This window comes from Gambusia affinis, linkage group LG04, assembly GCF_019740435.1.
Source record: "Gambusia affinis linkage group LG04, SWU_Gaff_1.0, whole genome shotgun sequence".
Lineage (NCBI taxonomy): Eukaryota > Metazoa > Chordata > Actinopteri > Cyprinodontiformes > Poeciliidae > Gambusia > Gambusia affinis.
In genome coordinates this window covers 14,211,526-14,228,040 of record NC_057871.1, presented here as the reverse complement: position 1 = coordinate 14,228,040, position 16,515 = coordinate 14,211,526, and the positions used below count along the sequence as shown (strand labels likewise).

General features: G+C 35.6%; 1 protein-coding gene across 1 annotated transcript; it reads right to left on the bottom strand.

Annotated features, from left to right (window-relative positions):
• Positions 1-7,049: 7,049 nt before the first annotated feature.
• atpv0e2 (ATPase H+ transporting V0 subunit e2) lies at positions 7,050-16,457 on the bottom strand. The gene is made up of 4 exons (XM_044115511.1): positions 16,157-16,457; positions 14,866-14,913; positions 11,906-12,004; positions 7,050-11,512 (listed from the first exon to the last, which is right to left on the bottom strand). The coding sequence occupies exons 1-3, from the start codon at positions 16,258-16,260 to the stop codon at positions 11,911-11,913; spliced, it is 246 nt and encodes an 81-aa protein (XP_043971446.1). The 5' UTR covers positions 16,261-16,457; the 3' UTR covers positions 7,050-11,512; positions 11,906-11,910.
• Between the last annotated feature and the right edge of the window lie 58 nt (positions 16,458-16,515).

Below are 16,515 nucleotides of genomic sequence, written 5' to 3'. Positions count from 1 at the left end.
GCGACCGCAATGGGGGGCATAAGAGGGCCATGATCCCTTCTTGAAAAATGTTGGCCTCTCCACTGGCCCTGAGATTTATGTTCAGGTCATAGAAAGGCATACAGAGTAATTAATAGAATAAAGACATGAATATAAAACCTAATAAATAAACCCATTTAAAGGGACAATATTATGTGTTTCCTAGGTATAAAGTCCCATTTAGCACAAACAAGTAATAATGTGAACTTCAGTTGTTATAAAATATATACCGCTGTGAGGGTGAGGAAAATTTAAGAGAGTCGTTTTGTTTTTATTTTTGGGGTGTAAAAAATCAAAGGATACAACAGTGGCACCCCCAAGAAGGGGCCCTGAGTGCCCATGACCCCCATCTTGAAAAATGTTGGCCACTCCACTGGTCCCACCTCCCCCAACAAATTCATGTTCAGGTCATATTAAGGCAGAATCATGTTCTTCAAGACAGAAATGTGTTTTATATAAGTCTATAACATTAGAAATGTATTAAAGGGGCAGTATTGTGTACTTTCTAGGCACGTAGTGCCATTTTACAGCACAATCAAGCAACTTCAGTTGTTATAAAAAAATTTATACATCAAATATGACTTTAAAAATGATTTTGTAATTCTACACTTTGAAATTGGGCCTCTGTCTCTTTAAAAACCACAAGAAGTCATCATAACATCGCTTCTCTATTAACCCTTTAGCAGCATTTTTACCAGTGTTGCACTGAGAATTAGCTAGTATACTGAGCTCTACTAGGTGTTTGCTTATTGCTGCTGGCTAGTCTGAAGGAGTTGAGTCATATATGAACTACACTTAGGCTACCAGGTAATTTTAGGCTAGTTTCTATTGCAAATATCTTGGTGCACGTTAAATAGGATAAAAGTGACTCACAAGGAACTTTTCAGCAATATATAGGAACTATTTCTAAGTTAATGATCCATTAATGCTGATGAAAAATACTTAAATTGGAAGATTATTTGACTAATTACAGGACATTTTTTAATGTTATAAGTGAAATACTCTGCCAATGGAGCAAGTACTTGAACGAATGCAGGCTTAATACACTTTTAATTTCATTATAAGTTGTTCCTGCCAGTGTTTTAGGTTTATTGGTTATGTTATGACTTTTTTTTAAAGAAGATGTAGCCCAACTTTTAATAACTTTAAAAATTTTAGAATGTTGCTTTTTAAGTCAAAACAGACTTGGGGAAACTGTAATCCTGCAGTTTTATATATCATTCTAAGTTATATATTTAATTTTAAATTGTGTCAACTTTAACCTGAATCAGTGAATGAATTAATAAATCACGTCTCTGTTTGGAATAATTGTTTGCTTGTTTGGTTGCCATGGCATTGATCAAAGCTCAAATAATTTTTTTTAAAACTTTTTTATCATGAACGCATGAAACTCAACTTCCGGTTTCAGCGATTCACTGGTTCTAACTTGACTTCCAACTCGGCCCGTGAAAACGGATATGGTTTACGTCTACGACACGAATCGTCACGAGGGCGGGGTCACACGACCTGTGTTTGAGGACACCGAGAGCGGCGAGGCTGCGAACCCGGTGACCTCAGCCGGGCCCGGGGCTGCTTCCGGTCCCGGGGCTGCTTCCGAGCCCGGTCCCGCTGGAACCGCTTCACCTCCAGTGAACACCTCCTCATGTTCACAAGAGCAGCAGAGGCGGCAGGCATAACAACAACTAATCTAACAAGTGTTTGTGGGTAACTTTTTTGAAGGTTTTGTGAAAAATTAAGAGTTTGTCCTTCATCCCAAAGAAATCCAGGATGGGAAATAAAAGATTTAAAAATATATATATATTCTCTGAATGATGAGCTGTGTGACCAGAGGCGGGTAGAGTACCCAAAACTTGTACGTAACTACTTTGAAGAAATTACTCAAATAAGAGTAAAAAGGGTATTTGGTAAAAAGGCACATCAAGTACTGAGTAACTGATCAAAAAATAAATTAAAAAAATAAAAAGTTATGTGGAAAGTTTGGTATTTAAAGGGACAAAATGACAAAAATTCATGTAAATTGCATAATTACAAAGTAACCAAATCAGGCAAAAGAATTCAAATAAGTTACTTTGAATGTAAAACTTACAAAACTTTAATAAAAACTGCAGATATGTATCTATGTGGTGATTTAAAAAAAAAATTAAACTTTAATATGTCCTTGATTCAATAAAGTTACTCAAAGTGGCTGGAGTATCTATAATTTTACTCAAGTGGAGAATTAAAATTACTTATGTAAAACTACAAATTGTAGCATTGAAAAAAACCTCCTAAAAAATAATGTTTTTTTTAATTAAATATGTACCCAAGTGAATGTAATTAGTTAATTTTTTAAAATTACTATTTAATTTAATTCAGCAAAACTTAAGATGCAGCAACATTTTTATGTGCTTCTGTTTAAAATAGTATTGATATCATATTTTTACTCAAGTGAAAGTAAAATGTAGCCTTCCAAGAAATTACTCAAGAAAGAGTAAAAAAATATTTGGTAACTTTTTGGTGACTTTTCAGTCATTTTATATTAAAAATTACATCATCAGATGGACCAACATGTAAAGCTAAATAAAAACTTTGGTATTTTAAGGATTAAAATGACAATAATTCATAGAAGCAACAACATAGAAAATTAGCTGAACATGTGGCAACATGATTAAAAATACACCTTTTGGCATGCAAAATGAAATGGGTGGAGTAAAAATTACACTGCACCTGGAGTGTGGTGGCAGCATCATGCTGTTGGAAAACTGATGGGAAATTAAAACTGAACTCTGAGCAATCGTGGAAGAAAACCGGTCCGAGTCTGCAGAGGACATCTGTTAATTTCTGAACCTAAATCCAACTTACAAGCAGCAACATGACAACAAAGACCAGGAAGCAACTGAACCAGAACTATCAACAGTCGAAACCAGCGAAGCAAGACAAAAAGCTAATTACAGAGGCTCAGGAAGATCCGGAGAGATGAATCACTCTGAGTGAACAGCAGCAGCGTGGAATGAAAGACTAAAAAAAAAACAAAGAAAATAGAGGGAAATATCTCCCTATACACTGCAAAAACACAAATATCAAAACAAACATGGAAGTTGCCTTTCAGCAGTTTGTTTTCAGTCAATAATTTCTTAATACTGATGAAAAAAAATCTTAGTTCCACAAGCAAATTATTTAACTTATAACATGGGAAACATGGCTTGTTACTAGTGGAACAAATAAATACATTTAAAATCAATTTTAAGAAATGATTAACTAGATCTTGCTGTGCTGAAAAGTAACTTGTAAGTTTGTTTTGTCTTATTTCAAATGAACTAATAACATTTGCAGTAGAAACTAGACAAAAAAAAATACTTGGTAGGATGTTTTGTTTTTTGTTTTTTTGCAGTGAAACATGAAAAAAACTACAACAAAGCAGGAAGCAGTTAAAACATTTGTACCAGGAAGTAAAACTTGTAAATTAAATTACTGGGTTGTGCTTTTTGTAATTTTTTTGATAATTTTTTAGAGCATTTTTTAAAATAGTTTTCTTCTGGATTTCTTTTACTTCAGATAATTTAATGCTTTTGCTTGTTGTTGTTTATCTGGGATTTTTTTAGGCGCTTTGATCAACTCTGGTTTTTTAAAATAAGCTTTAAAAATAAAGGTAATTTGATCATGACTGGTCAGTAATGCAGGGAGACACATGCTGTCTTCCTGAGTCGTTGCACATCATGAGGAAGACTTAAAAGTGAAAACCAAAACCTCGCTAACGAGTTCCATCTGTACTGATTAGTGAAAACGACAGTTGGTCCTGGAAAAAACAGCAACAACCCAAAACATTCTGCTGCTACAGACAAACAGAAATCAAATCACGTTTTTCTGTGATAGAGTCTTTATCAGGCGTCTTTACACGCAGCCACCCAATCCTCATTCTGATATCCACTAGCATTTATTTATCTAGTTTATTTTCTAACATATTTGGAATCAAGAAAGGAGAGGAGGTTGTATTATATTTTTATTTAGGTACATCATCTCTTGAAACCAGTTCTGCATTACCTGATGTTTTTTATTAATATAAAAAGTATTGTTAAAGTGAAATAAGTGGGTTGTGTGTAGCTATTAATTTGCATTACAAAGGAATCTGTTTATCAATGCATGAACAAAAAGACAGAAAATGGACTAATGCTTGTAACTGCAGCCTTGCATAATGAAATGTTCCCTGTCTGAGATACAGCCGGTGTTATATAGGTCAGCTCATATGGCTGCTTGCATAAAGATTGTTAAATGTTGATGCATTCTCAGAGGAAAGTGGGTTGGCAGGGTGGGAGGACACATTAAGACCCATTCTCTGAATAATTCTAGGTTGTTAACGTTTATGTCACTGTTACTGGAGACCCATATGTGCAGAACCAGGCTGTTAGGAAGCAGAATTATGTGGTGTCTTTATTATTGCATTGTTTAAAGGGGCGGTATTATGTATTTTCCAGTTATATGTTGCCATTTTAAAGCTCAACAAGCAGCAGCAGACTGAAAAATCCACATTGGAGGAAGAAAAGGTACCGCAGGTCATTCATATCAATTACCTAACAGATAAATTGTTTAGTTATCTGTAGCACTACCACTATTACCTATGTTATCACTCATCTATACAATTACTACTGTATTGGCATTGCACTGTACCATAGCTTAAGTTTTTCTTATACATTATTTTACTAGGGAAATATCGCAGCTTCTTTTTAAATAACTACATTTGTACATTTTAAACTTGTACATATGTTTTAATTCGTTTTACTTTTGCGTGTTGTAGATTTCTGTCCAGGTCCTTCTTGAAAATGAGATGTACAGCTCAATGGGGTTTTACCTGGTTAAAAAGGAAAATAATAATAAAAAATTAAAAATACATGATGTATAACTCAGATTTTTAATTAATGTTTTTCATTATGAGTTGTTTACTGCAATTTGCAATTTTGTCCTTTGCCCCTTTGCAGGGTTTAATGAAGACTATCATTGAGGTAGCTATATTACCTTCAGTTGTTATAAAAATGCTGTATATATCAAACATGACTTAGAAGAAATTTGATGCCTTGAAATTGGGCCTCTGTCTCTTTAAGAAGCTTCTACTCTGACAGCTTCAAGGAGGAGCTTCTTTGAAATATTCAACTCTTTTTGAGAGAAAAAGCTTAGGCCCCTCCCATTCCTCCCATGTCTCCCATAGCAACCCTGTGGTTGCCATGGGAGCAGCCCCGTAGTTGCTATCGGAGATTCAAGAATTCCTTAAACATGAAGAATCAAAGCAACACTCCAAGTACGTTTTTGATGAAGGAATAACCTTATAACATAATACAAAGCTAAAAAAGTTGATTTTATATAAGATCCTCTCCAGCTTCCCCTTTAATTCATCAGTTGAACAGTTTCTGATGTTCTTAAAGCGCCTGTATGAGGAGACATTTTGAAAACAAAATAGATTTCAGAGGCCAGTTAGTGAGAATCCATAAAAAAAATAAATAAATAAACATTCATTGTATTCTGTTCAGTCTTTGACACCCAGCTCCTTCTGCCAAAACAAATCACTTTACAAGCTTTTCAATTCCTAAATGGGACTGGAGGAACGGGGATTCATATTTTCATAAAGTGCTGCAGCTTCTCTCTATAAAAATTACTGCGCCTCGGATAGGAGCTGAATGTGAATCATTCCTGCGTTTTATTTGTATCATGTAGAAGAATCTGGACAAATTAGTCAACCTTGTTCTTGAATCTCAAGGTAATGTAACCAAACTACAGCATTAAAACAAGCAATCCAACGTCAACAGACAAAAAACAGGAATGTTACTTTTTCTTTCATTTAAATCCTAGAAATAATGGATACGTAAACCTGCTATGTACAAAATAGACCTCTATTTTTTTTTATTATTGCTTCCTTGAAGGACAAAATGTAAACTTTTGGAAACTGCTTTTTCAAGCATTAAATGTCTTGAATCAACTTATTTCCATTATACTGCAAAAACACAAAATCTTACCAAGTGATTTTAGTTTCTAGTGGAAAATATCTTAGTTAAGTTGAAATAAGACAAAACTAACTTAAGTGAACCTTCAAAATGCTATAGGAGCTCGTTTCCTAATTTTGATGAAAATGTACTTGTTTTATTGACAGATTATTTCACTTATAACAAAATATTTTGCTTGTTACACATAAAATAATCTGCCAATGCAACTAGTATGTTTTTGTCATTATTACAGAATTATTTATTTAAAACAAGCTCCTACAGCTTGCTTGAAAAGTTACCTGTAAGTTAGTTTTATCAGGTGGGAAAACATAAAAAGCAAATTTTTAAGATTTTTGTTGTTGCATCATTGAAGAATAAATTTTAAACCTTTACAAGTCAAATCTTTAGTACCATAATATAAAACCTACCAAACCCAAACATGTCTGCAAACACATATATATTCATTTGGTTGTAAATTAAATTATTTTACACTTTGTCATTTCTTTCACAGCATGTTTTTATTTAGCTTTCTTTTGTTTATTTTTTTTCCCCCTTTAGATAATTCGTTGTTTTTGTTGTTTATCTTGTATTTTTTTAAGCACTTTGGTCAACTCTGGTTGTTTTAAATAAGCTTTAGTAATAATTTGATCATGACTTTGGTCTGTAATGCAGGATGAGTCATGTTGTTTTAAGGATTTTGTTATTGCATCCTTGAAAGATAAAATTTAAACTTTTTAAAACATTGAATATCAGAAATAAAAAAAAAACAGCTGTTATTAGCTTGGAAAAGACATTATTTTAATTTTTGTTATTGCATCCTTGAAGGATGTATTTGAAATTTTTTGAAACTACTTTATGAAACATTGAGGATCACAGATCAACTTGTTTCCATTATAAAAGCAGCTCTTATTGGCTGGAAAAAGACATTTTTCAAGTTTCTGTTATTGCATCCTTGAAGGATATACTTTGAAAGTACTTTATGAAACCTTGAGAGTCACGTATCAACTTGTTTTCTTATAAAAACAGCTGTTATTAGAAGGAAAAACTAGAAAAAAAACCCACAATATAATGACTCAATTGTAAGAGATAAAATTTTTTAATGGGGTATTTCACCAACAATGCCACCAATTAACTTCACAATAACACAAGGCTACACACATATCGTACATATCCCATTTCCATCAACACTTAGATTTGCAATTTGCTGGATTTTAGTTACCGTGGAGACTCTTAACACATGATAAAATCTATCTCGTTTTGATACTGCCAGGAGCATCTAACAGCTGAGTAGTGGGCAGTCATCACCAAAGCTGGAGAGAAGCATCGGAAAAGGAAGAAATGGTTAGGGTCCACTCACTGTCGGAGCGCTTGGAGGGATTTCGCTGAAGTCTTGGCTGTTCCCTCTGTCAGTTCAGCGAGTTTGGCTGGGTGAGAACGATGCCATTTGGTCTCCTGTGATTCACCGACAATGAAAATGTGACTCTGTCCGTCTGTATGCAAACTGTTGGGTGACGAGTGGGGTTGGGAACGTAATCCCAACGAGAAAAGAGACAAAAAAAAATAAAAATAAAAAAATCAAGTCAGAGCCACTTTGTCACTTCCAACAAAACGATGTCCTTCGAGCAAATGAGAAGCCGCTTTATGAGATCTGCTGGAGCGAAACTAAAACCTAACAAATGCATCTTTACAGGAGTAAAAGGGCAGCTTCCCTTATGTCCTTTCTTCATGCATGCCACATTATAGTCACCTATTAACTCGTTGTACGTGTGCAACCACCACCACAGCTACAGCAAAGGGCTGGGGCAAAGATACAACGCAATTTGGTCTTTCTAAAAAGTAGCTGTATTTTGATTTGGTTTCTTTTTGGCTGAAGCAAAGTGGTTTTGGAGAGGCGGACGGGGAGGAACGTGGCAGCGAGGGAGGGAGGAAGGGGTGTTTGAGACCAGGACATGGGGAGTGGAGGCGGGAAGCGTAGCTGTGGTCGTGGTTGGCAGATGACACGCTTAAAGCTTCAGCAGGAGGCAGGTGAATCCAAAAAATGTTCAACATGTCAGAGGAACGGAGAGAAAAATGAAGAGAAAGGGAAGAATGTGGACAGATCAGGCATAATGCCCCCTCCAGGGGGCGCCGTGGCATTAATATGCATTCAATAAGATAAATTTAGGTCAACCGCTAATGATTATTTTAGTTTTCATTTAATCCATAGATTGTTCTAACAATTAATCAAATTAAGAAATTACCACTTTCTGTAGATTTTTCATTGAATCCTTTTCTAATATCAGAAATATTTTAAAGTAGAAATACATTAAAAGATGCAAATAAGGAATTTATTATTTTTAATTAAGATAATAAACATGTTAATGTCTAAAATGCAACAAAAGCATTCCTGTAGTGCAGAGGTCTCAAACTCCAGTCCTCGAGGGTTGGTGTCCTGCAGTTTTTAGATGAGCCACAGCAACAAAACACTGGAATGAAATGGCTTAATCACCTCCTCCTTGTGTAGATCAGTTCTCCAGAGCCTTAATGACCTAATTATTCTACTCAGCTGTGGTGCAGCAGAGGCACATCTAAAAGTTACAGGACAGAGGCCCTCCAGGACTGGAGTTTGACACCCCTGCTTTAGTGCATGCTCGCTTATTTGTACCAAAAGATGCATCTGGAGCTAAAAAATACTTCTAACATCTCTGCCTTTTCCTCTTCTTGAGTCTTCAGAAAACAGAGCATCTTCAGTCAGAGGTTTCTTCAGATTCGCTGTACTACAGACTGCTACAAGAGAGATTTCCTGCCCACAGCCATCATTAGCTACAATAACTCCTTGAAGAATCTGAATTAATGAGCTACAACAACATTTAATTTCCCTTTGGGATTAATAGGGTATTATTTTTGATTGAATTTGAATTGAACTGACTTATCAATACAGTGTACAGCTGATCTATTGATTTTTTTAAAATAATTGATTAAAATTTGGGTAACAACAGGTGTTTAATAGGAGATTAAACACCTTTTGAACAGAATTCAAACTGGGTGAAGCCAGAACTTTGCTACTTGAGGAGTTTTGGGTAAAACATCAAGAAAATATTTTTTTTGTAAAATGTATACACATTTTTGTGCAGTTTTCTAACTGCTCTGACTGTTGCTCTTTCAGCAAATGGTCTTTTTTGAGTCTCAATGCTTGATGATTAATCAATTACTAAATTAGTTTATTTCAATAAAAAATAGTTTCAGCTGTATGATGGATTCTCCTAAAGAGCGTGCCAATAAATTAGTGCTATTATTTTACCCGTCACTGCATTGTTTGACCGGCAGGTTATGACTCACTGCTGGAGAAACTTTCATTGTTGGTGCCGTTCATCTGCAATATTAAACATCACCCTTAGCAACACCAGCAACCGAACCGATACCTCTGTCACACACATATCTGCATTTTATTTCACTGGTGCAGGACGACATGACACCACAGGAGGAAAACACTCTGGGATTCCTGTGTAGAAAACAGTCTGATCACCACACAAGCCAGGCTGCCACGACTTTTCCTTAAAAATGTGGAAAAATCCACTTCATTACTGTTACAGCTGGATCTCAGTGCCACTTAACACAAACTAAAGATAAATAATTTACACAACTTCCAGTCAAATATTGGAAATATATTGAAGGTTTAGTTAAAGGTCCATGACACAGCAAACCTCCGTGAGGCCTGAGAAAGAGCACAACGCTATGATCTGAAAAAAGGCTGATTAGAAGACAATTTTAAAACTCCAGACTTGTCTAGCTTCCTGCACAAAATAGCTGTGCTGCAGTGTTAACAGTAGTTTATGTGTGTAATGGAATAATTGGCAGAGATTTAGCTTGGTAGCATTTTTACTTATGTTCTCTGCTGTTGTTTGTGTTGTTATTGTTGATTTAAGCAGCCATGTTATCTGCACAGAACTGCCTACTTCCTGGACCAACACCTGGAATGGGATTCACACCAGCCCTGTTTAATCCACTTTAACTGAACTCTAGTTTGTTTGCCTGGACAGTCCAGTTTGTTTGGGAAGGTGTGAATGTGCAATCAAACTCTGATACGGACAAAAATAAAAGCAAACTGTGATTCAGACCAAAACAAAAAACTTAGGTCTCGGTTTGGTTGAAGTGAATCATGGTGAGGTTTGAATGTGAACACCAAGTGGACCAAAGACTGCTCCAAAAGGGGGAAACAGACTAAAGTATAGGGAATTCTGGGAAAATACAACCAAAACAAACAAGAAAGTCTAATGCTAGCGGGAGAAATGGCTCATGGTCTTTTACCAAAAACAAAAGAGGAACTCTACAACAATTAAAATCTCATTTCTGTTTACATTTCATAAAGAAGGATAAAGAAGGAAGTTGTAATCAAGTTTTTATGTAGTTTCCTTCAGTAGTTCTTAGGGCAACGCCACCACAGGCGAGGGGGGGGACAGGTTTTTCAAAGACAGTGCAGTGTGAAAGCAAACCACACCAGCTGAAAAAGTAACGAACGTTGAAATTTCGGTCCTGAATTGAACCGAGTGAACCCGACTATCAGCTGTGAAAACCCCCCTATAGTGACATTTAGGATAAAATCACTAGAGATAAAGGTTATGTGACCTGATACTAAAAGGTAAAAAAGAAATGTCAAAACCAATCAATTAACCCACCATAACTTAAATGATAAAACTAACAGAAACTACTAAGACCAACAAGCAGCAATTTCTCCACAACCGTGTCTCTACAGTAGAACCAGACGTTTGTCTTTCCGTAGGCAGGAAATAACGGTAGCGCTTAATCAAAAGAATCCAAGTGGATAAGGGCTGGATTGGGCGGTGAGGTCACCATGGCAACGTGGACCTCCATGGTGTGGAGCATGGAAAAGAATGTGGGAGGAAGTTTTCGTTTTGAAAATGGAGGGAATCGCTCTCTGCTCGCAGTTTTTGGGAGACTCTTGTGTCAGCAGTTACAAACGCTGCGTGCTCACAGTGACTCAAACACACACACACACACACACACACACACACACACACTAACAGTTACATCACAGGTAATACCAGTTATATAACAAGACCCAATGGACTCTGTGTTGATTACTACAAGCTCACATAAGTGTCCTTGCCCTGAAATAAATACACGCTGAAATGCAGGTTTGCCCGACGAGAGAGCAACACACAATCCAAAATGTAAACAAATGCAAAATTAAAAGATTGCACATTTTCAAAAGGTAAAATTAACATCAACTTCTAATCTGTTTTAGTTTGATCACGGCACAAAAAAGAAAAACACATTATCTCTGCTTGATTTTTAGAATACACATCCTATAATATTCTTCACATCTTAGATCCCAGAGGTTGCAGTGTGATCTACATATCCTCCAAGTTTATAGGGAAAGCTGATGTTAACTTTTGAGTTGCAAAATGCTTAAAGTCAAAATTTGTATGAATCTTAGAATGTTGCAGACCAAAATGTGAGGGTGTGTTGGGAATCAGACGTGATGATGAAATTAAGTCCAGCAGATCAGCAGGAGGGAATTACAGGAGGCGTCACGTCACTGAGACCTGGAAGAAACAGACAAAATGAATGTCCTTCTTTTCAGAAACCCAAATCTGGTCACCCTACATGAATCAATAATAACCGATATGGACTAATACGAAACGTTTTTGACGTGGCATGTTTCTCAGCCATATCGTCCAGCCTTAATAGATATATCTAATATATTAAATATATTACACTAAACCAAACAGACCATAAATATGTGGGTTTGTAATATATTTCCTTTCAGTGTGAAATATACCTTTTAAGACTCTTAATTTGAAGGGAGAAAGGAAGTAGTGTGCTTCTTGAGTTGCTGTTCATGTGGTTGTTTTCTAAATTACAATAAAAAGCTGGTGCATCCAGAGCAAATGTTGCTGCTGCTGAGACCGAGATCACATGTTGCCCATTGGACTCACCTTGTTTACTCCCAGTAGTACTGCAGATACCATATAGTTTCATTCTTCAGCTGAGGACCAAACAGTGGGTTGGTCTGGGCCAAAATGGCTATTAACCAACTGAGAAAAGAAAGAGAGATCATCAGTGTAATGTAGCATTCACAATGTTTTTGTTTCCAAACCAGAATCCAATTGTATTATGAATGATAGGATAAACATTTTATGCTACCAATGAGTTTGATGGTGAAGTTTTCTTGTATGGTGCAAAACGTGCCCCAGTAGTGGGACAAAAAGGTTGTCGCTTCAGCCTGCAACAACTTCAGAAAGAGCACCAAGCTAACAATTAACATCTTAACTATCTATTATTGGTTTTTATTTTTATGTAAACTATGTGGTATATTTATTAGCAGCTTGGTCTGCTATTAGTAAATGCAAACAGAGGTTCAACCAATTACTAAGTGAATAGAAATTATACCTTTCAGAAGCCTGACATTTCAGCTTAAAGTATGGGGGAAGGGTTGTTAATTTTATATATTATTCAAATTTTCTGAGAAACTGAATTTTGGTTTTGCTTTTGTCCGTTATCCATAATCATCAAAATTACAAGAAATAAAGGAGTGAAATATATTTCACCCAGTAGTAATGAATCTAAATAATATACAAGTTTTACTTTCTGAAATTAGTGATAAAACTAATTTCAGAAAGTTTTACCATTGAATATTGTGAACTTTTCCCACAGTATTCAGTTTTTTTCTATGTACTTGTACATATATAAATATAATATCAGGTATTATTAGACCAGGAAATTAAATTAAAGATTTTTTTCATATGTTAAGATATAAAAGCCCATTCCTCTTGCTGGGGATGTTTATACAATTTGTTGGAGCAAAAGTAATCTAGCTAGTAAGAGACAGACCTTATTCTCATTATTTAAACTTCATCCATGTAACTTAATAACTAATAATTTTTTTTAACCTTGGCTAGCAGGATTTTTAAGTCCCTAGGACTTAGAAAGAAAGATCTGTTTTATTATTTTATGCAATCACAGCATCACAAACCCAGAAACCGAATCGACTTCCTGTCAACTGTCTAACTGCAATGTCTACTTTACTCCAACAGGGGGCGTGCTCATCTGCTCATCAATCCTGCCATAATTAGGTGATGCGACATTGAATCTTACAAGACCGCTCTACACCTACACCTGTTACAATGATGATGGTAAAACACAACAATTATATTTATATACATGGAAATATTAGAAAAGTTTTTATTTTTAATCATAACGGGGTTTCGCGTTGGCCACATTCATCCTCTGTTGGTCCCATGATTTCTGCTCCATACTGAGATGGTTTGGATGGTTAATGATTTGTTAGACCCAACAGATCATTAACCACAGTGGAAACACTTTCTTTCTCATTGAGCTTTTTCCCCCCATTAACTCACATTATCTCATTTAGAAAACCTTTGAATTTAGCAGCAGATGCTCACTGGACGCTAATGCCCAAATTGCTAAAGGTCACAGAGGAATGAAGTTGTCACATTTCATAAAAAGTCACATTTAACATCATACATTAACGCAAATGCCATAATACTTTTTAAAGTGGCACCACAAGATGTGCAATCTTGATTGCAAAAAAACCCACTAAAACGGGTTTTATCAATATATTCTGGCACAACCAGCCCTTTAAGAACTTTCAGACATTTGATATGGCCCGAACTGAGAATGAGTTTGACATGCCTGCCTTACAGCATTTAACAAAACTCCCCACAAGAGACAAGTGGAAGATCTGCATCAGCTTGATGCAAATGCTGAATGATCTGATCTTCCTCAGAAACTACAGTCAGCTCTATCTTTCCTCATACACGGCTTCACCAGCCCAGTTTGTTGTCCACAGAGGTATTTATATTCCTCCCCTGGATTATTTCCCATGATGGAAGTAATCCAAAGTAATCTCTGTTGATTTGCTCACATTCAGCATGGTCTAATGTTCTAATGTTCCCACATCATGTCACATTTCATTCTCCATCCTTTGGCTTTCAGGGTTATTTTTTATTTTATTTTATCCAAAAAAAACTAAAACTGTTTTAAACCAGTTGTCATGAGATTGTACGAACCCACCAGCACCTGCTGTTTTCTTCAAGCTGCAGAGCTCCCTCTAGTGGTGGAAAGATGAAACTGCAAGCAGCTGATATCCATTGGCTAAATGGTTTGAGGTGAACCAAATGTTTTGTTGATTTTAACATTTTTATTTTTTCCTATCTTTGACATACTAAAGGAAAATTCAAACTACAAGTTTAAGTGGAATATATCCTGAATGATTGTGACTATCATCATTTTGTTGTCTTCGTTTTCTCTCCTTTTGCTTTCTGGGAAGGGAGCCGCTGGGCTCTGAGTTTTTTGGAGATACTTGACCACAACTCCAAAATGTAAATATTCTACTTCTTTAGACATTTTCTAACTTTAGACTTATAATAAGATAAGTCAAGATTATTGTATAAAGCATGTCAGTAATAAGGCAGTTCAAAGTGCTTTACACCGGATTATGAAACAGCAATAAATATTACATTTTGTCAAACGCTATCATCAAAATAATCAAACAAATGTACATCAAATATACTGATCAGTGTTCCAGTTACTATGAATCAAAGGCAACTCTAGCAGATAGGTTTTTAGCTTTGATTTAACTATACTACCATAGTTGGCCATTCAAAATTAGGTCAAATTTAGTCAATTAAGCTCTTTGGGAAGCATTAATGAACATAAGACCACTCAGCATATTTGTATTACTGTGTAAGCTTTTGGCTGTCATGCCTGATCATGTATATAAAAGTGATGTTTTATATATATATATATATATATATATATATATATATATATATATATATATATATATATATATATATATATATATATAAAACAACACAGATGTTTAAAACAGAGCCAAGTAAATTCTCAAGAAGAATAAAACATTTGTACTCACAACAAGTAGCAGCAGACGGCTGTGAGGATGAGACTGGTGACGATCACACTGTAAACAAAATAAAAACATGAACCTCATGCTTCTGTCCAGTATTATTAATAAATGTGTTGCAGGGAGATTTAATATTACAAACATTTATTATACATCCTCACCTCTGAACCAAACCAATTATATCATGAAAATGATCAAATTGATTAAACTTTATACCGATAAAGTATAGAAGCTGAAATTTTGGATTAATTTTTGTTTATAAAAACATATGGTGCCATTCTATGGAAGCCTGTTTCTGCCACTCTGATAAAAAATATCTCTCAATATATTGAGATACTATTATTTTCTCAACAGCTACACCTAGTGTTTTAGAGGGGAACTGCAGCAAGGGTAACTTGTCTTATGTAGCTGCACTGGCGCTAGAGTATGGAGGATCAAGCCTGCCATAATTAAGAAGAAATACATAAATATACTTATGGCAGAATTGTGTCTCCATACTTAAGGTGGTACACAAAAATCACTTCATCTGAATTTTTATCAAAGTGAATGAAATAGCAAACATTTTCAAACACTAGTTAGTTTTGACCAAAAATCCAGCAAACATCCAAAAAATAAAAAAATCACTAGAAAATTATTTAAGCCTCACCAGAAAAGAAAATAACAAAATCTGACAGAAAAGTTGTCAAGTCATTTGAGAACAGCTGGAAATAATTCTCACAATCTGACAATTGAAGAATGTTTGTAAAATATTTCCAGAAACACGTCAAACAATTAACGCAAAATTTAATTAATAAGTGTGTAAACCTATGCAACTGAAAAAAAAATAATCTTGTTTTATTTATTTATGTATTTATACATTTATCTAACAGCTTTGTGCAAAACAGGTCGCATTAAAAGCATAACATGTATTTGGAATATTGTTTTCATGGTGTTAATATTTTAAACAAACACAAAATATACGTATTTAAACACATTTTTGATAGTCAGCTTAAATAAATGAAACTCCAACAGGAAACAGTAATAAATGAATGTTTTCATTAATGTTGGCATGATTTGAACGCTGGACGCAGAGATGACGGTGTTGGGACGGTGTGTGTATGTATGGATGCAGGGATGATGACGCCAGGCCTCTATCACGATTAAAGCAAAGCACAAATTCATTCCTAAACACACTAACACAGCAAAACCACATTTTCTGGAAAAAAAAAAAACTATTATGATAAAACGACTGCAGGCTTCCTAGTGTTTAAAATTAAAGATAATTAATTATAGGATGCAGCCCATTGGAGAAGCCACCTACCCGCGGTTGGGTCCTTTCGGCACTAAAAATGGAGCCACGACCCCCACCAGCGCCCATAACGTGGTGAAGCAGATCATCGGCAGGGCCAGAGAGTGATAAACCATGGCTGCAGTCGGGAAAAGCCGCACAAATGGGAAAATATTATCGGTTTGTCTTCGAAAAGAAGCGCATCAATGGCTACAGTCAGTCCGTTGCACTGCTCCCGCCCACTCCCGGTGAAGTTGCGTGTGATTGGTCCAAAGCTCAAAGACGGCAGTGTTTGATTGGTGGAGCTCGCTGTCTTTCAGTATTACAGCAGATGGCGTTAACTAGAGCTCTGCTCCCACAGATTAATATTGTTTGTGTTATTGTAATGTCTG

Coding starts and splice junctions, on each gene's coding strand:
- atpv0e2 (XM_044115511.1), bottom strand. CDS start 16,260: ATGGTTTATCACTCTCTGGCCCTGCCGATGATCTGCTTCACCACGTTA. Junction 14,914..16,156: donor CCGAAAGGACCCAACCGCGG/GTAGGTGGCTTC, acceptor TTTTGTTTACAG/TGTGATCGTCACCAGTCTCA. Junction 12,005..14,865: donor GCCGTCTGCTGCTACTTGTT/GTGAGTACAAAT, acceptor TTCTTTTCTCAG/TTGGTTAATAGCCATTTTGG.